Genomic DNA, 24,142 nt, shown 5'->3' with positions numbered 1-24,142 from the left:
GGAGAAAATGCTTTTCCATCTAAACAGAAGGGTATCTATCAAACAGATGTTAGAAAGTCAGTGAATAATGTTCCTGGCAGTTTAAAGTGCTAAGTAAATGATGTGTAAGACTATTTAAGAAAGATTAACCAGACTTCCAGCCAAGATAGAGGCGTAGACAGACACGCTGCATCTCCCTCCACAACTAAGAAGGAATACAACTACCTCAAAACTAGAGACAGTCAGAAGTTCCAGAAAATCAAACTGCATGGAAGTCCAGCAAAGATATAAAGAAGAAATACTCATCCAGACAGGTAGGAGGGGCAGAGCCAGGGCGGAGAGGACACGATGTGGTGGTGGCAGCAGCAGTGGCAGCAGCAAGCCAGGGGAAAGCGCAGTCACACGTTTTAAAAAGGAGAGATACCTGGGGAGCGTTTCCAGCTCCTCACCAGACTGCGTAGCTCACGGCCCCAGCACCGGGGAGGATCAAGCCTCATTGCCTCTGACTGTGCAGACCAGTAGGGGTTGGGGTGGAGGCAGAAACTGCTGGTCTCAGCAGAGTCTGCTTGTTTAAAAGGCCTCCATGGTCCTAGAGCCTCCGCAGACCCACTCACTCTGGGAAAAACTACCAGGGTGGTGCGGAAGTGGGAGAGGTGCCTGGAAAAGGAGCGAGTGCTGGGAAGATGGCATTGTTCCCTCTTGGACCCCTCCCCCATATACAAGCCACAATGTGGTGAAACAGGTCACCCTGTACTTATGATCCCTAAGGCTCCACCCCTTAGAATGTAACAGGAACGACAGCTCTACCTGGGACGTGGAAGGCAAACAAACACAGGAGCCTGTCAGAATGAGGAGACAGAAGTATGGCCCAAAAGGGGAAACGGATCAAGGTTCCTGTGGGAGAACTAAGCGACAAGGAGACAGACAATCTAACGTGAAGAATTCAAAACACTGGTGATAAAGATGCTCACAGGCTTGACAGATATTCTTGAGTACAGCAAACACGTAAGAGAAGACGTGAAGGCTGTGCTAAGTGAAAGGAAAATCTACACAAAACCAATGGTCAAGGAAAGGAAACCAGGGTTCAAATCAATGATTTGGAACATAAGGAAGAAAAACACAGTCAAACAGTGCAAAATGAGTAAGCAAGAATTGAAAAAAATGAGGAAAACTTCCCAAATTTTGTGAAGGAGATGGACATACAGGTCTGGGAAGCACGGAGGGTCCCGGGTAAGCTGGACCCAGAAGGGACCACACCAGGATGCATCATGATTGAGATGCCAAAGGTGAAAGATAAAGACAGAGTCCTGGGGGCAGCAAGAGAGAGGCAGAGTGGCCTACAGGGGGGTGCCTATAGGACTATCAGCTGGTTTCTCAGGACACTTTGCAGGCAGGAAGGGACTGGCAAGCAGTATTCAATGTGATGAAAAGCAACTGACAATCAAGATTGCTCTATCCAACTAAGCTATTGTTTGGAATGGAAGGGCAGATGAAGTGCTTCCCAGACAAGGTGAAGCTAAAGGAGTTCATCATCACCAAGCCCTTATTATATGAAATAGCAAAGGGACTTAAGAAAAAGAACATCAAAACTATGAACACTAAAATGACAACAAATTCACAACTATCAACAAATGAATTTAAAAAATAAAAACAAAATCCAACTAAGCAAACCAGAATAGGAACAGAGTCATAGGTATGGGGATCATTTGGAAGGTTATCAGCTGGGAGGGGGAAGTGGAAGAAATGGGGAAATGGTGCAGGGACTAAGAAGCATAATTGGTTGGTACAAAATAGACAGGGGTGTTAAGAATAATACAGGAAAGGGTGGAGCCAAAGAACTTATATGCACGACCCATGGACATGAACTAAATGGGGTGGGATTGCTGGAGGGAAGGGGGTACTGGGCAGAGGGGAGCAAAGGGGGAAAAATTGGAACTGTAACAACATAATAAAATATACTTAAAAAATAAAAAAAAAGATTAACCAAAAATTATTTATACCCAGCCATAAATTTTTAATATATACTTTATGATCATCTGTTCTAAGTAAAATTCAAGGAGATGAGAAAACAGTTCATCTGTCGTTTATAAACCTGCTCCACAGGGGCTTCTCTTGAAAACTTCTTAATCTTTAGATTTTTATAACATCTCAATTCTACACATCCGTAACAATGAAGAGAACACAGCTAACAAGAAAAATGCCACTGATTCCTTCCTCTTGATCCCCTTATTAGCTAAAACAAAATTTTGATCTTGTCTAAAAGGAAACAGGGTCTGCCAAAATGGAACCTAATTCATAAGCAGAACAGGGACATAGCTATGGGAAACATTTAGAAAACCAAAAGGGGGGGAAATTCAGACTTTCATAGAACTAAGGACTGAGTCATGTGAAAATCAGTCCAGAAAGACTACTTGGAGAAAGTAGAACTTACAGGGTAGAAAATCTGGATTGTCACTTAAAAAAATTATCAGCAGAGACACAAATGAACAAGCAAGACAACTGAGCCAGATACACCAGTTGGAGAAGTAGACTTGAGTGGACAGGCATGGATATTCTAAAAGCTATGAGTTCAGTTTTTAACAGAATAAAAGGATGGAGTTATTGACACTATCTAATACCTATAAAGAAAGTTGATACCTTTACATAAATTACCGGTAATTAGCCACATAAAATTGAATTTGGCCCCCGTGATTCTAATCAAAATTATAAAATGACTACAGATTATATATTTGATTAGCTTTTAAAAGTAAATATTTTGCCTTTTGAGTAACTAAAAACAAAAATTAAGGTCCCGTGCTGTAGGAATTGTGCCAATACCAAAAAGGTCAACAGGAATATAGGCTCTCTTACCCCTATGCTATGTAACCTCTAGGTTACTATATTTGTTTTGCTTTTGTCTGCTCTAATAGTCTCCCTCCTTTTGATCTGTGCCCTGGGAAAATGTAGCTTCTTTGGGTTTTAAATGAGAGTAAACTAGTTCTTTGATTTGAGTGGCTTACCAAAGAGAAAAGTGTGGAACTTGAACGTGCCGTTGGTTCTTTAGGGTCCTCTTTGCTTGCTTTAAGTCCATTAAAAAAAATCAGATGTATTTCATAGGATTGGGGACAAAATGAAATCCTGTCCTAGTAATCTCTTATTTGTGATTTTAGTGAGAACTGTAAACATATATAAAACTTACTTACCTGGAAACATTGCAATGAAAAAATAGCAACTTATAAAACCTCAATCTGGAACCAAATTATTGCAATGGGACATAAAATGTTTACATTAGCTCCTAAAACCATTACTATGTTAAAACGGTCATTTATGTTTATAAAGAAAACATTTTTTAAAAAGATTCAAGTATTTTCAGTAGCCAAAATAACAGGTCAAGGAAAGTAGTAATACATTTAGAAAATTTTTCATTAAAAAATCTTTAAAATTAACTCATTTTAAGTACTTATCTACCATGTATATTTCCAAATAATTCTTTAGTACTAATAATAACAATAACCATTAAAGAGCGTTTACCTAAAATACTTAATCCTCACAATAACTGTATGAGACATTTCCACAGCTGTATAGCTAAAAAGTGGAGAACCAGGAAGGAGTCTGGTTCATAACCACTCTGCTATACTGCCTGATTATTTAAACACCTTTGAAGGTTGTTCATTTCTGCTTTCCTGTAGTTACTCTGGTCCCCAGGATTAGCCATTAGTCTACATTGACAGAGTAAGGTAAGATCTCTATAGATCCCTAAAAGTCAGTATGACTGTTACAGAACTATAGTTGTGGAGAACTTTTTGAAAAATCCATAATGACCAGGCAAACCATATCCCATTTCACTATTTACTACTATCCCATTTAATAAACCTTAAAATTTTTAAAAAGTCTTTATTTCAGGTAAGATTAATATTTCCGTAATTCAGGATAAGGCAAACACTTCCTTGAGTCCAGCATTTTAGGTCATTGTGATTTCCAGGAATAGTTACTATCATTTGAATATTTGCCTACATGCTTGTTGGAAGCTTCTGTATCCTTTTCTTGACAGGAATTCCAGTTTTTCTGAATTCTTCCCTCTCCTTCAGGTATTCCATTTTGCATTCTTCATAAAAGGCAGGATCATTATAACTACAAGAAAGAAATGAACATCTTTTCAAGTGAATCACTTTATAAGTATTTAATATATGCTAACTTTAATAACATTCAGACATCCAGTTCACTAGGCACAACCTTTAGAAGATTTTAAAAACTGAAACTAATATAATACTGAATGTTGACTGCAACTGAAATTTTAAAATATTTTTTGAAAAGAAGACTTTTGGTACTGGCCATAAACTCAGTGTAAAAGACTACCAAACTAATTAAAGGGAAAAAAATTAAAAGTCTAATGGTTCTTTTTGAATAGCATTATCCCAATGAGATGTAGCAGTGAGAAGCAGTGTCTATCCTCAAGGAGCCCATGTATTATAGAGCAGACAGGTCAAGAATAAATTACAAGTATAAAAAGTGCTATCTATGACAGAGGTAGGGACCAGCACCACGGGAACACAGGGAAGAGTGGGAAAGGGGGAAGGACCACCAGAAATCCCTATAGAAGGCACATGTGCAAAGGCAAAAGATGAGGGAAAATTGTGATGCTTAAAGAATGGCAAGTAAATTGGAACCACTATGGTTACTCACACAGGACAAAGGGCCCGAGATGAAGCTAGTAAGGGCAAGAACCAAGCCATGATGGTGCATTTGTGCCACAGTAAAAAGTTAAAATCTGTCCTGTAGTTGATGGGGCACTGTTAAGAGAGCAACTGTAAGGTCCACTTTGTGTCTTAAATGAATCCGGCAGCAAGCATGTGGCAGGCAAAAATGGGGCAGCAAAGTTAGAGGCAGGATATCCAATATATATTATCAGACAGAAATGATGAGGGCCTAGGCCAAAGGAGCAGCAGCTGTGATGAAAAGGAGGAAATAGATCAGGGGTAGACTTAGGAAATGAAATCAACAGGAAAAAAATCAATTTAGAGTTAGGAGACGGAAGATACCAGGCAACCGTATAATTCACAAAGACATGTAATACAGAAGTAAAAGGAGCTGACTTCAGTTCTGGACTTACGAAAGTATTCTGCAATACTGTGTCAATAATGTGGATAAGAAAACCTGTGGAATTCAGCAGAAAGCTCCTGCATTCAAAGAACTTGGCATATTTTTACTTTTAAGATTCAAGGAACTACAAACTATCAGTGAACATGATATTTAAGATTTAAAACTTTAACTTCAAAGAGCTAACTTTACCTTTGTGTCCTTTTGATTTACTGAAACCTTACTAGGAGTTAAATTATATTAATTTTTAAAAAAAAGCAGACACTTCCGGCCAAGATGGAGGCCTAGACGGACACACTCTGTCTCCCTCCACAACTAAGAAGGAATACAACTACCGCAAAACAAGAAGTAACCAGAAGTTCCAGAAAATAAAGCTACATGGAAGTGCAACATAAGAAGTTATAAACCAGTGCTACTCATCCGGACGGGTAGGAGGGGTGAAGCTGCGGCTGAGAGACTGAGCTGTGCTGGAGGCAGCAGCTACAGTGACAAGCAGCGGGACCTAGTAAGCACAGACACCCATATTTAAGGGGAGGAGAAGCGCCCGGGAACCAGCCCTGGCTACAGACCAGACCCGTCAGCTCGCAATTCCAACACCGGGGAAGGCAGACCCCCATTGTCTCGGACTGTGAGGCCCAGAGGGCGTGGGGACGGAGGAGGAGGCTCCTGGTCTCTCAGCGGAGAGTAACAGCAGGAATCCATCTTGGACCCCCACCCCCCCACCCCCACGCAAGCACCACAGTGTGGTGAGAAGGCTCGCCAGGTTGTGACAAGTACACGTGGCTTCACCCAATATAGCGTAGGAGGTGTGACAGCGTCCCGCCCAAGAAGGAAAGATAAACAAAACGGTCAGAATGGCAGAATTAATGATTGAAATACCAATCATGCAGCTAACCAAAAAGCAAATACGGGACATAACCAATAAACAATAGAAAACCTTTCTGAGGCTCAGTTCAGAGCTATAGTCATAAGGCAGCTTACAGACCTAACAGAGGGACTTAATCAAGACAGCGAAGGAATGAAGGCTAGTCCTACTGAAATGAACAAAAATAATTACGAGACAAATGGTGAGGAAATGAAAACCAGGGATCAAGTCAATAAATCAGAACATAAGGAAGGAACAGTCAACCAGTGCAGAAAGAGGAAACAAAAACTGAGGAATATGAGGAGAGGCTCAGAAACGTCTGGGACAGTTATAAGCGGGCCAACATCCGAATCATAGGATTGCCAGAGGGTGAAGAAGAAGAACTAGAAATTGAAAAACTAAGTGAAAAAATAATGAAGCAGAACTTCCCTAACTTGGGGAAGGAAATAGACTTACAGGTCCAGGAAGCACAGAGAGTTCCAAAAAAACTGGACCCAGGGAGAACCACACCAAGACAAATTATAATCAAAATGTCAAAAATTAAAGATAAAGAGAGAATCTTAAAAGCAGCAAGAGAGAAGAAGAGAATTATGTACAAAGGGGTCCCAATTAAACTATCAGCTGATTTCTCAAAGGAGACTCTACAGGCAAGAAGGGACTGGCAAGAAATATTCAAAGTAATGAAAAGCAAAAACCTACAACCACGATTACTCTATCCGGCAAAGCTGTCATTCAGAATAGAAGGGCAGAGAAAGTTCTTCCAGGACAAAGTAAAACTGAAGGAGTTCATTAGATCCAAACCACTATTATATGAGATGTTAAAGGGACTTGTTTAGAAGAAGGAGGATCAAAACTATGAACATTAAAATGAAAAATGTATCACAACCACCAACAACAGAAGTTAGGGAATCGAAACAAAGGCACACTAAGTAGGCAACAAGAGGGGAAAAAGAATTATAGGTATGGGGGACATACTGGGGGGAGATTAGCAGGGAGCGAGAAGGGGGGCAGGGAGGGTGATGGTACAGGTGTCTTTCCAATAAGACAGTCTTACAGACTTAGAGACTGGTTTGTAGGTTATATTACATAAATTAACATGTGTTTTCTGTTTTCAAAGGGCATAAGCCTATGATCTCATACCTGAGTGATTATCTGTACATATAGGCATCACTTAATCCTATCTGCATCGCTGCCTCCTGAGACTCAATGGTTTGATTGAACTAAGTGGCTGGGTTGGTGAAGAATGGGGTGGTCAGTGGGCTTCACTTTAAAACTGGTTCCTCTTTTCTATCCTAATGGCTTGGACCGAAAGGGCCCAGAGGTCTGAGAGGGGGGAAACCTAAAATATTTCCCACAGCCCAAACTAAGTATAACGGGCAAAAGGGTTTTGGACAGGTGAGATGTGCCTGGCACACCTTCCTCCAAAAAAGCCCCCCCCCCTTTTTTTTCCCCTAATGTGGGACATTGAAAAATTCATCCCTGCCTTTTGTCATCTAGTAGTTATGAATTGAATGATGTCCTTTAACCCTTTTGCCAAATCTGTTGCCCCCAGAATACAACAAGGATGCCAGCCTGTTAAACCAAGCACGCCGTTGACCAGAGACAGCCAACTGACCTGGAGTCTGCACGATCCTTCCCCATGTGGGAAGGCCACCCTCCCCTCCACACCACCACTCTTACTAGGGATTTCTGGACCCAAGGGTAGGTGGGACGACGACCATGTCTAGCCTGAAGCAGCTAGACTGGAGTATGAGACCTTCGCCCATTGTTCTTTATAAGATTATAAAGGGTCTTAATATCTGCGAGGGAGGGACTGTTATTTTTTATTGTTAAAATAATTAATCATTTATTTATTAAAAAGAAGAAGAAGAATATATGAAAGGGTGAAGCGGGAGAGCTTGTATGTACGAACCATGGGCATGGATTTGGTGGGGGATTGCTGGAGGGGGGGTGCTGGGTGGAGGGAAGCAAAGGGGAAAAAATTGGAATTATTGTAACAATATAACCAATAAAATATAATTTAAAAATAAAAAATAAAAATAAAAATAAAGCATAGTAGGAGGGAGTGGAGTAGACAGGAAGATGTTGAGAAGAGCTATAAGCACAACCAATGGGCATGGACTAAGGGGGGGACAACTGGAGGAAGGGGGAGTCACAGGGTGGAGGGGAGCACAGGGAAAAGAAAATGGGACACCTCTAACAGCATAATCAATAAAATATATTTTTTAAAAAATGCAAGACTGGCAAAGGTCTTAGAGATAGTCAATTCAGTACCTTACCTTTAGAAGAGAGAACTACAAACCCATCTATAATATATTCTATAGATCAACATGTTCATGAAAAGAAATTGGTTAAATCACATGAAAAAGCATGTCTTTGTTAACTGACCTTATATATTTAATCAGACACAATGCTGACCCACATAACCTAAAGAGACCCTCCATAAGTGTTGCTTTTTTAGAACAAACTTTAACAAATTGAAATCTTAGACTCAGCGAAAAAAATGGTGGATTTGGTTTGGGGGAGGAAGTACAGAATACATTACATTGAATGAATTAAATAACATATTCTTACCTACTTCATATCTACACATACTTACACAGAGAATCACAAACACTTAGGTAACTACTTACTAAGAGGTTAGACATTCTTTTAATGCAGAATTTTCTTTCCGGCATTTTACTACCATAAGGATTCCAGACTCCTTGCAACATTCAGTAAAATCTGAAATTAAAAAGTTGGGAAAAAATGACTCATAATTAAACCAACACAATTTCTGACAGCTCTGAAATATAACTTAACATCTATCGCCTAGACTGTGCTTGGCGCATTGCGCATGTTCCACCAAAGACAAAGACATGTACACAAACAAAAAGGGGAATGAGGTGAGTTCCATTTACTTGGTGGAAATAGAGAATGAGACTTGGAAAGAGGGAGAGGACCTCCAAGAAAGGGTGAGGAGTCTTCATGGAAACAGATGGGCTAATAGAGAAAAAGTATATTCTATAAGTAATGATTAAGAAGAAAAGAGGAGCTGTTCCCACGACGTGCGGTCTCTGCATGTCTTCTCTTGGTGGCTTTTAAGGCACCTCCTTTCTTTCAGACAAACTCGCCACATTGCCTTAACTTCTGGTAACAGGGCTCCTACTCCATTCTTGAGTCTACGCTTAGATGCCCCAGAAAAAATTCAAATGGCTTTCTGTCAAATCTCCATTCTGGTAGTTTGCCTTTGAAACTATACTAGTCCCTCTGGTATCCTGCCTTCTCAGGACCACCAGCTCAGAAAAGCCTGGTGCCAGAACCTACCCACAGCTGGGCCACCTCGTTTTTCTTACATGGTCTCAGGGTCAGACTCAGTTCTCCCTTATCCTTTCCACAGGACAGCGTGGGCTTGGCTCCCTACCACGTTCACCAGCTCTCCTGAACTATGCTGGTCCTCATGACCACTCATTCCAGGCTTTGCCAATTCTAGTCTCATGTATCTCCTATAAGTTACCATCCATTTCCATGTCAGATCTTAAATTATGCTATCATCCTCACAAAGAAGTGGTAGGCAAAAAAAATAATAACTTTTTCTGAATATCTTTTATAACTCCTTTAATACAAAGTTAAGATCTTTGATCTATGTGTTACCCTTCCAGTTACTAAGGAATATAGTTTATAATTATTTTAAAGTAAGCAGGTAATTTCAGGAGTCTCTATGAAGACATATAATAGGTAACAAAAATATCTTTAAACCACAAGCAAACTGGAAAAGATTGAGATTGTTAAATGCATAAAACCTCACTAGAGGGGCTTTGCTGGGACAAGAGCCTGCAAACTTTGAAGGATAAGTGGTAGAATAAGAACAAAGGCAATAGATGCAGGAAATGACTTTGATGTAAATAATTCCATGTGTCTGGTCACATTAAATTATGGGCGACATGTAATGCTCCACTTCAAACATACACAGGACTAGCTTCCTTTAGCCCCTTGTTCACTGGTCTCAGAAGTCCCGCCAACTGTGCTCTGATACCTGAAACCATTCAGGTATTCTCTTTATTCCAACTACAGATGTTTCCACTCCTCTCTGTGCAGATGAGCTGGACACATAGGCCAAATCAGACCAAGGGAGTATCTTTTGTGTCCTCGCCTAAGGACTCCCTACAACTCAAAAAGGCAAAGCTGACATACAATCCGCTCATTATCAGCAGAGATCATGGCTATCAAAAACTTTCACTCTGGAATGTCATTAGCATTCCTACATGTTAATTTTCCTATTTGTAGCACATTAAAATCTACCTTCCTAGAAGAATTCTAGTTCCAAATAAAAATTAAGACATAAGCAATTCCCAAAGGGAAAATGTACATCAAGCTAACCCAGAAGTGACTAAATATGGCTAAGGAATTCCTGTCGTGAACTGCCATGATGATAGGGGTGAAGAGCCATGGGCTGGTCCCAGGCACCACCTTATCCTTCCTGTAATCTCACACACCTACTTCAGACCGGTTCACTCAGTCTATGTCTAGAAGAAAGAATTTGCCTAATGGAATATCCTAGTTGACCAAACCCCAGTAATTTTCTGGAAAACACAAACACAATGGCTATCATCAAATGTCCACTTTCCAAATTTAACAAACCCAATATTTTTACACTGAGAAATTCACAATAGAATGCTCAGGCATGGCATCATTTTAAGATTTCTTTTCCTAAAAACAGAAATGCCCTTAGTAGGGAATTAATGCAAGAGACCATTTATGTGTTTTGATCCCAATAAAGGCACAGTCTACATATTTTCACACTTGTCCAAATCTCTTCAGGAATAACTGTGACTGGCCTGAAGCCTCAAGCTGTTTGTAGGTTTTTTGTCACTTGTTTAGCAACAAGATTTTAATGAGGATCTTTCTTTCATACCATATTAGCATACAGTCATATAATAATGATGTTGCTAATACTGCCAACTGATTTCTAAATTGGTATTCTGAAACAAGTCCAATTTAAATTGCGCCTTTCAATATTACGTTAGGTATTAAAAAGCTTTGTACACCTATATAATTTAACTTTAATTACCATTTAAAAACTCTAAAAATAAAATTTCATTCACTTAAGTATATCTTACAGTAATGCAAATGAATATTGTGAGTAGAGAGATTACTAAAAGTTATTCCAAACTTTTTTTAAAAAGTACTTAAAGAATTCAAGATGTTTTTTCTTTAAAATATCGAGAACACGTGAGTTTCTTTCATAAACCCTCATTTCTCTGAAAAAAACCTCACTTAATACTACGTAATAAGCTATTGGTAAAAACATTCTTTAAGTATAATAAAATTTGGGTCAAGTATACCTATGAAAAATGGAAAGAGATAAAGCCTTCTCCTAACTTTAGTTTTAGATAATAGGTAAAATAATCACATTGTCATTAAGTACAAATAGCCTATAAAATTTCCAGTTGATATATTTTTTAAAAACCTTTGGGAAAACTTCTGTATAAAAGCAGTAACAGAAACAAATGGTTTAAATTGCTATTAGGTCAGTTTATGGAACTTTTATTATATTTTAGTATTTCAATAAACCCCAAGAATAAAGTTCTTAATGAATCTAAGGATAAGTATTTATGGAGCAACTATGCGTGGAAATAGAAATACTGGGCACTTGATCTTACACACTTTTCATTTACTCAGGTTTAAGAAACATTCCTTTGCAAACGCACGCAGTCAGTCATGCAGTTACAACTAAAGCATTCAAGGAGAAATGACACTTTAAAAACATATCAAATTAAAAGACATAATCCCCAAAGTTTCATGTCTTTGACTAGACCCACTCCATTTATATCTCCACTAATTTATGACTTTTTAAAAATCCCAAACTTATTCATTTTTACAGAACCTCTTTAGACACAGCACTCATTTCTAACTTTCTAATACTTTTATCACCTTAATCAGTAAACTATTTATAGAGTACCTATTTTTTCCAGCTGTATTATAAAAAGCAAGTATATATTTGGATACCATATTATTTAGAATTTTAACATATAAGCTTAAGTGTAATATTTCTGTGACTTCACCATCATCTTAATGGTGTTACCTTTAACTCTAGAACAGCAATTTAATCTAAATGAAAAACATTTTAGGAGGCCTTGCTTATTAATGGCATGTTGTAGGGAAGATTTTAAAATCACCTTTTGTTCATAATATATCATTAACTCTACAACTAGAAATCATAACATGAAACTGCTTCTATGGAACTGAATAAGAATAAAGAGAGATACATACTTTAAACAATGCGTAAAAACTCTTTTGACCAGTTCTTGAATCATAAGAGATTTTTAAAATATAAAACTGAAAATGATACAATTTGGGGAGGGCCTAGGTAGCAGCTGACTTTTAGTAAGACTTTTCTGCAGTTTTAAATTTGTAATATAAAGCTGAGTGTAAAACTCGTTTTTTCTCAGGAAAAGCTCTCTTTAAGTGAAGGTTTCTGCAGTGAACAGTCTGATGTCAGGTCCCTGTAGACAGTGCCTAAGTGCTGTCTGCTCTCAGCAATCATCCTCCCTTCTGGAAGCTGCGAAGTAAAAAGTGCCTGAAGACAACAGGAGGTCACCCTTAGTTCTGAGCTCACCAGTTCCAAATGCAGTGACGAGTGTGACAAAGGCCTGGACCAAGGCAGAGACACTGAAGACAGCAGTTTGTCTTCTTCCTGCTAATGACTATGCAGCTGAAGCAAACCAAGGCCACAAGGCCACAAAGCACATTATTCCCTATACCTGATGGCATGAACAGTATCTCATCAAGTTCATGCAGTAGATTCTATAAACAGCTCTAACTCTATGTGATTCACTTATACCATATATGAGGGTAACGAAACTGTAGATCTCTGCAAGCTTTGAGTCACAGTAGTTTGACTTTTGGAAAGAATTCAATCCAATTCGACTCCAGACAAAGCCAAGAATTAGAAATAATTCCAGATTGGATGAGAAGCTAATTAGGACAAGTTCAGTTTGGCTGAAAAAAAGTGTATCAGTGAGTATTTGCCAGCAAACATCCTAACAACAACAAAATTCCACAGTTTTCAAGGGATGTATAAAATTAATCATGCAAGTAGAAAAACATAGCATGCAGAAATGACAGCATCTTTTTATAAGACACGAATTGAAACAGTGGCTTCTTCACTACACTCACACCTTTAAAAATGTTTCAGTTTCCAAAGGTAAAATTAAAATACTGTAGATGGGAAATGACCAAATCATGCTGTTACCTTAATGTTTAAGAAGAGGTCCAACTGGAAATATTTCATTTTTTAACTATTGTAAGGATGATATTTCATTATTTTACTTATCTTTCTTAGAGGACTTCCAAAAAAAAAAGCTCAAAGAAAATTGACATATTTTGTAATAAAACTCATTTTATATTGCAGTTATCACATAAGTTCACTGGATCTTTGTGTCAAGCTAAGATACAATATAGACTCTTAATGATCTCATTTTTCCTACATCTTGAACATCTTACCACAACAACCTCGTAGGAACTGTTTCATGACTCGTCAATTATTCCCAACTATGGTAAAAACGTCTAGAATACAAAAATAAAATGAGAGAATCACCTGGAAAAATGATGCGACAGTGAAATAAATCATGATTAAATCAGTTTTCTTATGGCTGCCTAATGTATTACATCATTGTTCATGAATATATAAAAGTAGTCCTTTTGTTTCTGTTTTTTGCTTTCCTTGAATACAGTTGAATATTAAGTTTTGTTTTGTTTTGTTTTTTACTCTCTCTGTTACTTAGAATAATAGCCCGCAAAGATGTTCAAGTTCTCATCTCTGGAACCTGTGACTATGTTAAGTTACATGGCAAAGGGGAATTAAGGTTGCTAATCAACTTGACATTAAAATATGGATATTATCCTAAATTATCTGGGTGGGCCTAAAACAATCACAAGGGAACTTAAAGTGGAAGAGGGACGTAGAAGAAAAAAGAGGAAGAGATGTGATGTTAGAAGCATGGTCAGAGAGATATTATCTTGTTGGCTTTAAAGATGAAAACAGGGGACACGATCCAAAAATTGGGGGTCCTTGTTATAGACTGAATGTCTGTGTCCCCCACTTCCCCACCATGGGATGGTATTAGGAGGCAGGGCCTTTGGGAGGTAATTTGGATTAGATAAAGTCACAAAGGTGGAGCACTCAGGAATGGGATCAGTGTCCTTATGAGACAGCTTGCTTCCTTTCTCTGTTCTCCATCATGTAAGGCTACAAGGAGTCAGCAGTGCACAACCTGAAAGATGTCTCTTACCACCAGTGCTAGCACCCTACTCGAGAACGTCCGGCCTCCTGAACTGTAGCTGTGTTGTTTATTAGCCATCCAGTTTATGGTATTTTGTCTTAACTGCTTTGTTAAGGCAGGCCTCTAGAAGCTGAAAAGGGCAAAGAAACAGACCTTTCCATAGAGCCTCCAGAAAGGAACACAGTTCTGTTGGCATCTTGGTTTTAGCCTGGTAAGATGTGTCACACTTCCGAATTACAGAACAGTAATATAATACATTTGTGTTGTTTAAGCTACTAAACATTTACAATTTGTCACAGCAGCAATGGTAAATTCATACACTACTTAGAGTGAAAAAAGAGAACTGACAAAAAGATGTTTCACAATTATTAGATGAATCAGAAGATCAATGCAAAGAAACCAATGGCAGTTCTCTAAACTCTAATGATGGCGAAATTGACTGTATAAGCAAATCACAGACTATGAATCTCCAGATGACAATATCCTAGATGAACTTTCGCAAAATCAGAAACTGATAATATATTTTGAAGGACAAAAATAAAATATATTCTCATCCCATCAGTCACTCAGCAGAAGGGCCTTTTCATGCAGCACTATGTAACAACATCCTATACTATCCCACTGTGCTAAAGAATATATGGCAGGGTTTTTCCATCTTTTATGACAGTTGTATGCTGAAATGTACTTGATCCAAACACCAAAAACAGGCGTATAAACAATGACGATTAGAAGAAAATTATACTTATGGCATGTATGAGTCTAAAAATAAAAATGTTTTAAAATCATGGAGCAAAAACAATGGCCATCCTCTTCAATAAAATCAGTAGCCATGAGTGTTTTCAAAAATATTGCATCTTAAGGATACAAGTACAAGAAAAACCAGGATGGTAAACTAGACCATCCTAGATATGCATCTGAAATGTGGAGCCAGTATTTACAAGACAGATATGTTTCGGGTTCATAATGAACAGTTAGTTGGATTCAAAGGACACTGACTCTTTCAAGAATAAAACTTACAAAAAAAAATATTTTGCAGCTTTAACATAAATTTAAAAGTTTGAGGGGGATACTCACATTCATTATTTCCGTTTATTAGAATGTAAGTTTAATGGGAATAAAATCTGAGTCTGACAAGGAGCACTTAGTAGGTAGCACTTGGAACAGAAATTATTTATCTTTATGGAAAATCAAAAAGCAATGACCCATTTATCTTGAGCGAGGTCTAAAATGGTTTTTAATTCATTTCTCCATTAGGAGACACTTGTTTTATTTCAGATGGTCTTTTTTTCCCTCCATTTTGCCATGTTACTTCATAATTTTTTATAAGGTATTTAAAGGCGTTATAACAGTAGTAAGAACCAAATGATAATGGGAACTAAAATATACTGAGTATTTGTTATATACCAAGAACTACACTGAGTACTTTATGTTTATTGGTTCACGTGAATTCTACAAAAATGCTATCAGACAAACACTAATATTGTCTTCATTTGTTAGATGAGGAAACTGAGTTTTAAGTAGGTTATATCACATTCCCAAGATCCTACACACTGGGGCACAGACTGGCCTAGAACCAGGACTTTTTTAATTCCAGAAAACTACTTGAAAATACTATCAACTCCCACTTACTCCTTTCCAGAAGAACACAAGAAAACCTCCACGCCTCGCAGAAATTTCTTTGCCCACAGACTAGACTTACTCCAGACCAGTTATCTCACATGAGGTCACAACAGAGACCTGGGCAGTGAGTGGGGAAGACTCTATACGTCCTATCACTACCACAGGAAAAATTAAGCTACAGCTTATTGTTATTTAGCAATAATCTAAAAAATAACATCAGATACCTCCCTCTCTGGTTCTACATCCATTTTTCAGAATATCTGTCAAATACTTTAATATTTAAAATAAGGATATTACACATTAGAAAGTGGATTCTCCAAGAAGTAAATAATAAAAATGCTAAATTTTATACATCAGATTTTAAGTGCTACCAGAACGTGAAAGACAGACACAGGCTAATGAGCCAAGGAAAGGACCAAATCAACCCATCTTTTTAAAAAAGATGTAAAGGATGTCATAAGGCTCCCCAAGTAGTAGAATCCATAAGTATTACTAATAGTGACAGAGGAGGAGGATTTAGAAAGTGACAAAGCAAGAGAAATATAAGTCAATGAGTTCGGTTTACACATTTTTGTTACATGTTCCCTGTTTGTCCCTCAACCCCCGACTGCTTCTAAAGTACTGATCACAGCAGCCAACAAAGGAACCGGCATTTTTGAACACACAGCCTCTGGGCTTCCTTGCCATCTCCTAGTGGGTGATCCGCCCTCTCCCATTCCATAACAACATGTAGGATCACACAAAAGGCAAAGCAATGATTTTAATGATGCAAACAATAAACTATCCCGCTGTACTTTTCTTCATGCTTGCAAGTGATTTTACAGCCTAGTCTGGGGATAAGGCCAGGACAACAGTGACCATTAACCATCATTCAAAAAGACCAGCTGCCTTGTTCTGGGCCTGTGGGATAAAACTGGTCATAGTGGGAAGGACCTTAGAGGCCATTTAATCTAATCTCTTAGTCAATTCAGAAAGTCCTTCGTAATCTATCTCATTGTTTAAACTTGTGGTCAGAGAAAAATCCTCATCTCACAAGGAAGTCAGTCCGCATGCAGGCGCGCGTGCGTGTGTGTGTGTGTGTCTGTCTGTCTGTCGGTCTGTCTTGGGGTAAGGGGTTTACAGACTGCAGAAAACTACAGTAAGTCTAATGCTGCCTCCTCATCAAATACTACAGTAAATAATATTCTTTTATTTTTCCTTCTCTTGGATCAGAACCAGTGTGAATGCTGCTCCCTCCCCCTAATTGGATGTGGTTTCCAGACTATTGATACAACCAGGACCACCCTCCTCATAGTCTTCTGGTTTGCAGATTTATGTATTTAACACCTTGCTTTGATCCAGAAAGGATTTGAAACAGCTTGGCATGAGCCGTAAAAAACAGCATCCATAAAGGTGGTAAACTCTTCAAACCCAAACACAGTAGGCAACTCAAATATAAAAATAACTATGGCTACGTCTTTCTTTAAAGACATTGGGAATCATTAAGAGAATGACTATTACCAGCCATTCTTCATCCTGTCTTCTCTTAGCTGAAGCAAAAAATATTTTTACATTAAGTAAAAAATAGCCGTTGACACCATTAAAAAGACACTTACCGGCTTTCTTTTAACCTAACACAGTCATTCTCACAACCAAAGAACAAACACCATACCACAGAATACTATGCAGCCGCTAAAAATAAAGTACACTGAAAAGGACTTAAACAGAAAATAGCTATGAACAGCATGTTACCATTTCCGTTTACAACACACACATACAGGTGTGCATATGTGTGTGTGCATGCATCTAGAGAGAGAGATCAATGGCTATGTACGCAGAAAACGGCTGTAGAAGAAAGAGTATGTAAGAAAACTGGTACCTGTGGTTGTCTCAGCGGAGGAAAACGGGGTTTTAGGAATAAGAATTGAAGAAGCATGTGTTTTGTGTTTTGGTAGTCTGTGCGTGTGCCAATATTAGAAAGTGTTGTTGTTGTTGTTTTTAAGTAGTAGCTTTGGTGGAGGAGAGGGGAGAGTAGAGAGTCCAAATAAGAAGAGCTTTGGCTTTGATGAGCAGAGTGAAAAGTCATGTCCTTGAATTTTTTTTTTTTCCTGAACAAGCCCTTTCCCCCTGAACTGCTGCTCAGCAACAACTGGGGTGTGAGGGAAATCCCTCTCCATCTCACTAAGAACATCCATCCACTCATCACACTCTAGGGATATTTCTCCATGTATGGCTTAATTTCGTTAAATTCTAATTGTTCTCAAATACAAATCTGGACACTCCTTTTCATAAAATACACAACTATAGAGATCCTACTATTCCCATTATACTCAGGCCAAGTGAAAAGCACTCTTCCAAGACGAAATGACACCATCAAAAGTCATGCTATTGGTTTTTTTGTTTTTTTTCATTTAACATGGTCACACCAACTGCCAAAATAGAAGAAATCTGACTATGATAACTTGTACTACCTTGCTAATAAATGTCCAATTCTCAGTGTTAAAGAGAAAAAAAAAAGAGAATAAAAGACATGTTATGCTAAATTTAATTAGACATTTAATAAGTGTAGTATCCCTAGTTAACAAGGCAAATTGATCCTTTCAGTTCTGGCTGCAGTTTATTTAAAGACTTTACAATTTTACTACTTAAGAGCAAGTCCTATGGAGGTGTTATCTCACCATTTATATTTTCACAACACTTATGATATTGCTATCACACTCTTAAAATAAATGAAAAGCCCATGCCACATTTCAGACCAAGATAATGCTACAGACTCTATTTTTATTTCTGGAAATAAACATTAAAACAATTCTGTAGTGCTCACTTTATTCTTACAATGTTAACATAAAAAATAGTAAAACTAAGATTTTTTTCAAAGTCCCGTGTATACATGAAAACCAGAGGTTTTAAAATTAGACTCTAGAAGATATATCATTATAAAATTCTGACAGCAATAGCATTTTATGACAAAATTATTATGCTTTTAATTTTCTATTAAATTGTGATTTATTAGCTTGCTACTTTAAAGATTAGTCTGTATATAGAATAAATTTAGTGGTGCACATAATGAGACAAGAAGGTAGAAGGATGAACATGAAAAGATTATTTTACATTATAGTGCATGAGCTATTTGATAATTCCAACATAGTACAAAAGAAAGCTGCTCTCTAGATTGATCATGGTTCAGTTAACATCACTGAATATCTAATACCTCCAACTCAATTAATTCTCACTTGATTAAGATCAGACTGATATTCAAACTAAATCATCTCTCCAGTCAAGTAGAAATCAATATTTCTGATTTTACTTTTAAATTACAATAGAAAATAAAATGCACACATCTTCAATATGCCAAGAGTAGCTTTTCCATTCTAGTCTACCATGGCATGGATAACACAGTTGATTAAAGAATTATTCTAATTTGAACACCAATATACAGCAGGATCTGATTAATTTGAACACAGAGATGGAATAAAGTAATTAAATATATCTTATACAGGGCAAATAGAAAATTGACATAAAATAAACTTGACTTCTTTAAAACAAACCTCACTATTTATCAGCTCAAGTGCTTAGGAATACGGTTTTATTAGATTGATTACTTGAAGAGAAGAGTCTTATTTCAGGCACAGATATTTATAAAGTGGGCAAAGAAACAGTTCCTTTTAAATCATGCTCTTTCCACAACTGCCACCTCCAAAAAGCAGGGACATACCTAAAACAACCAAATTATATGACTTTTCCAGAAAAAGCAGGACATACTGACCCATCTTTGCTGAGCACGTAAAACTTAGTGAATCCTAAAATAACAAAATGCTTCCATATCTGTAACTCTTACTAAAGAGAACATGAAATAGATTTTCCATCTCTTTCATTCCTTAACTCCCTTCAAATTTAAGACGGAAGAGAGGAGTAAAGCTAAATTATTTGTTGGATTAATTCAATACCAAGTATTGTTTTGTTTGTTAGCAAACTCAGTAACTCAGATGAAAAGAACAGAACATTTTCAGATATTATATAATATATTTAAGAAAGAAAATCACAGCTAACTGTACTATTAGAATTGAAAGTAATACAATTTAGAGTAGTGTGTATCAAACACTGTGCATTATATATTTTATATAATATAAAAAACTTTATATATAGATATAACATGAAATATATATTTACCACATATTATTTTTAAACTTCACAAAGTAGCTTACTACTATGTACTAAATAATTCAGAGGTATAATTTACCTCAGATATGATTTTCCTGGTGTCTTAGATATACCACTTTACAGAAAAAAAATATGAGAAAACAAGAATCTAGAAATATAGATTTTCAAAATTTATAACCTATGAGAAACTGCCTAGAAGTTAGTTAAAAACCATAGCTAAAGGCATAAAAATTAAAATTTGTTAGGATATGATACTCTCCAAAGACTTGTAACAGCTGAGGCTGGGACCACCTACGCAGTTTGGAAGGTGGGCCATTTACGTGTTAGACATAAAAGGATATTCTTTACTTTCATGAAAGATTACACACTATTTTTCTTGAACCACACAGACATCTCGGTTTGATTTTCTTACTTATGACTGAAGCATATGTTTAGAAAATATTTCTCTAATATATATACATTATACAGAGTGGGACAAAAGTAGGTTTACAGTTTTGAGTATGTGAAAGTTCATTCCTGTATTACTATTTATTAGCTATTGTATTAATTTCCATACAAGCAACTGTAAACCTACTTTTTGCCACCCTGAATATGTTTATATATTAAAAATATATTTCTCTATATAGTTTATATTATATAATGTTTACATATAAATATTTTTCTAATGTATAATGAATATTTACACATGTATACAAATATATATAAAAATAACAGTGCAAGCACAAAGACTAACAACCAGTGCATATGCTCCATGTTTAAAGGAGCAGCTGTTGCTTTATTGCAGATAATCGTTTGCCTTGCAGAAATGAATTTATATTTTTGAAAGCTGGAGTTTTTGTTTTATGTAAAATCTTGTAATTTTAAAGTTTAGCTAACTTCGTTTTCTAAGACACTGCACAAAGGAAAAAAAAAGTATGTCCACAGAACGGCTCCCAGCTGAGAGCTGATGCTCTGTGCCATCCGCCTGAAAGGCTTTCCTGAACACTCGAGTTCAAAGATAGTGACGCACATGCGGTTATTCCATCAAAAACTACTATCACTCACTTGGCAACTCCTAAAGCAGAAGTCTCGTAATAATTCTAAATAGCACGCAACCGTAGAAGCAGAGGGATTAAATGGAGAAGTGCCCATCTCTAATTCCCCAGTCTCTACTGCCCAGGCCTCACACCTTCCAGAGTCCTGTGAAGCATCAGTCATGATGGATGTTGTACATTCACTTCCTCTCAGGAACCTACAACAAGGGATCAAAATGGACCTTCAACTAAAAGTACAGATTTCTTTTAAGCCCACACTGAATGTATTATATCTGTTACTAAACCTCCCTAAATGTATGTTCCAAGAAGCATGTGAGGTACAAAAGCTTTATTTGAATGGATGCTACTTTATAAAATAAAGTGGTTTCTTTTCCTCCAATATTACATTATTCAAAAGTCTCCAATGGAACAGCAAAGCAATGACACACTTAACATTAACAACACAAAACAAAACAGCAATTACGGGGAAATGACAACAAATATCACAGGGCAGGAAGACTGACCGCCCAAGGAGGCACGCTGAAGGGGGGCTGTTGGGAAGGCAGCACAGATGTAAGGGACTCTTCCCACTTTTGGAAAGATGAATGAAAGAATCTCAAGAAATGTACAAAAAACTATCTTTACCTTTTTTCTCTACTAAATGTCTATTAATCAACCTGTGAGTACAAATGATGAAATAAATACTTTAAATATTTCTAATAATTTTACACGGTCACAATCCAATATACCAGCTGTTAATTATAATCATTCATAAAGCATTATGGCAAAGTCTTACAGGTCAATAAGAAGCTACTCATAAGACACTGCTAAGTAAGAACTTCACTTCTGTAATAGTTTATTACTAACTTTCATTACAATAACAAAATTAATTAAAATATTTAAAATATAAAAACTAAAAAAAGGATTTTAAAATTTTGTCCTAAGAACTAAGAAAGTAGAGAAAGTGGTTGTCACAGTCTTATTTGTTAGGTTCTACAAAGAATATTTTTAATTTTAAAATAGAATGTCAACAGGATTGATCAAAATAAAGAGAAATAAATTAATGCTAAATAATTACTAGGGAAGTTTTGTTTATGGAAATGAATAATTCAGTGTTTTACAAAGTAAATTCAAACAGCAGCTGCTTTGCTGACTTTAAGCTAAAAAGAGCTTTCTCAAAATGTACAAACTTTAAAACTAGAGAATCATAATTTTTTTCTGTCAAATAGAATTTATTTCTTAGGTTTCCTAATATTAGTATAAAATATGGTACAGTTACAATAATAATCAACCAACAATTTAAGAAGTCTCATCATTACATTTTTCATGGGAGTTATCTGTCACTTTCTAGTTAATTGAATATATGCATAATTCCTGGCCTGTTAGGTCTTATAACAGCTAGGGGGAGAGATGAATTGAGATTTCTAACAATCTGTTCCCAACCCACTTGGTCATGGATATTATTCAATATCAAAATGAATCTGATGGCTGCCTTTTATCCCCGCTGCAGTTTCATTTCTGTCTCCTAATTACTTGCTCCAATATATTGGGAAGGAGCTCTTCCTCCATCAATAAGAAATGAGCCCAAACTTAAGCAAACACAATTGGGAGAAACTGCCCATATTACAAATTAAGTTCATTTTTACTAAACAACTGATCCACAGTCTTTGAAAGAATCAATTTCTCATAGCAGACGTGAAAAATAAATGTTGTAAGTACTCTCAAATTAAATCAGAAATCAAAACACTTCCAAACAGCCGCAAAAGACAAAGGGAAAGATGAGTTCTACTTACATTAAAATTTTTTTGTGGCAGGCTGCAACTCTTACGTGGATCATGAAATTTTATATTGCCAACATTTGTTTTTAAAAAATGAAAGAGAATAGGAAATATAAAAGTACACTGTGCATTTCATCTATAAAATGCATACGTACACACAAAATGCATATGTATGTGTACATGGGGTTGTACTTTAAAATCTCTTACCATAGGCCAGTTGAAAAGAAATTTTGAAAGCCACTGGCCTAGTGCATGCTAGTTCTTCCCCTCAACAAAAGAAAAAACAAAAAACAAAAAAACCCAAACAACATATATGTAATTCATTCTCTTGTTAAATACTTACTGTTCCAGGTACTTGAGGTGAGTAACACAAACCAGGATCCACCCCTGTAAAGCTTATTCAAAAGAAAGAGACAGACAAGAAACAAGGTATTGTACAGTATGTTAGAATGTGGTAAGAGTTATAGGAAAAAGGGGAGAGAGGTCAAAGGGATTATGGGAGAGTGGAGATATTGGATTACATTTTACGTAGGGTTGTCAAGGTAGGTCCCATTGAGGAGAATTTGGGGGGGCGGGGACTAGAGGTGAAATAATCAATAACATCATTTAGATACCCAATGACAGCATAATACAAATATTTTACTTTCTAGTTCTATAAGACTGATCACAAATATTTATAAGGAAAATGAACTTGAAGGAAGAATAACTGCAGATAAGACTAAATTTCCAAAGCCGGACTCCTACACACAATTAAGGGTGGCTACTCCAACTACCAAAAAGAAGGCATAGTTACTAATGCCAATTAAGTCACTCTTGTGGAAACCAGACAGGTCTAATTTTAAGAAGTGACTAAATGAAGTAAAGACTAAAGACAAATACAAAATTGGAGTTAAAATCTTAACACAAAAAAAGGTACTCAGATTAAAATAAATCCATTGAAAAACATTAATCACTAAGGGTATTTCTAAGGTAATGAAGAATGCCAACAGCATTCTCAACTCCTGAAGTTTCTTGTTTTTCTAAAAAGACAATAATATAAACTAAGCATCTCTGCAACTTCTACCTGGGTAACAAAGAATGAAGAAATAAGTTAACTAACCCAACCTTCATTTTGAATAAAACTTATTCCCTGGGTGAGAGGGAACTGAGTACTGGCTAATGCTTTGGCATAACAAATCCAGAAGTGATCTGTCATGCACTAAGAAGTCAGTCCTCTGTTTTATATGTCAATGAACACAAACATATTTCCTGAAGACCTAAACAAATCCATAACTGTGCAAAGTAAATACATTAGAAATATATAAAAAACAGAATAGACAGCTAAAATGCAAACAAGACTTTATAGTAAATGTAGAGGAAATTTTTTTAAAAAGTTAATGCAAACAGAGAGAAAACCAAGGTGTGATA

The 24,142-nt window shown here is 36.7% G+C and overlaps 1 protein-coding gene across 3 annotated transcripts in view; it reads right to left on the bottom strand.

The window, feature by feature from the left end:
- Window positions 1-3,832: 3,832 nt before the first annotated feature.
- Window positions 3,833-24,142, bottom strand: part of CMC1 (C-X9-C motif containing 1) — a 60,254-nt gene continuing 39,944 nt past the window's right edge. For 2 of the 3 annotated variants that reach the window (XM_090284414.1, XM_090284416.1), the window contains 2 exons: window positions 8,554-8,644; window positions 3,833-4,089 (listed from right to left, as the gene is read on the bottom strand). In XM_090284414.1, the coding sequence (XP_090140540.1) occupies window positions 3,969-4,089; window positions 8,554-8,644 (212 nt within the window). In that variant the 3' untranslated portion in view covers window positions 3,833-3,968. Of the gene's footprint in view, window positions 4,090-8,553; window positions 8,645-13,405; window positions 13,469-24,142 lie in introns of all 3 variants that reach the window. The other variant, XM_090284415.1, reaches the window with a different exon arrangement.

The sequence above is a fragment of the Furipterus horrens genome, unplaced genomic scaffold, assembly GCF_987537825.1.
Source record: "Furipterus horrens unplaced genomic scaffold, mFurHor1.1.pri manual_scaffold_7, whole genome shotgun sequence".
NCBI classification, from domain to species: Eukaryota; Metazoa; Chordata; class Mammalia; order Chiroptera; family Furipteridae; genus Furipterus; species Furipterus horrens.
The sequence above is the reverse complement of the archived record's forward strand: the minus strand, read 5'-3'. Positions and strand labels throughout refer to the sequence as shown.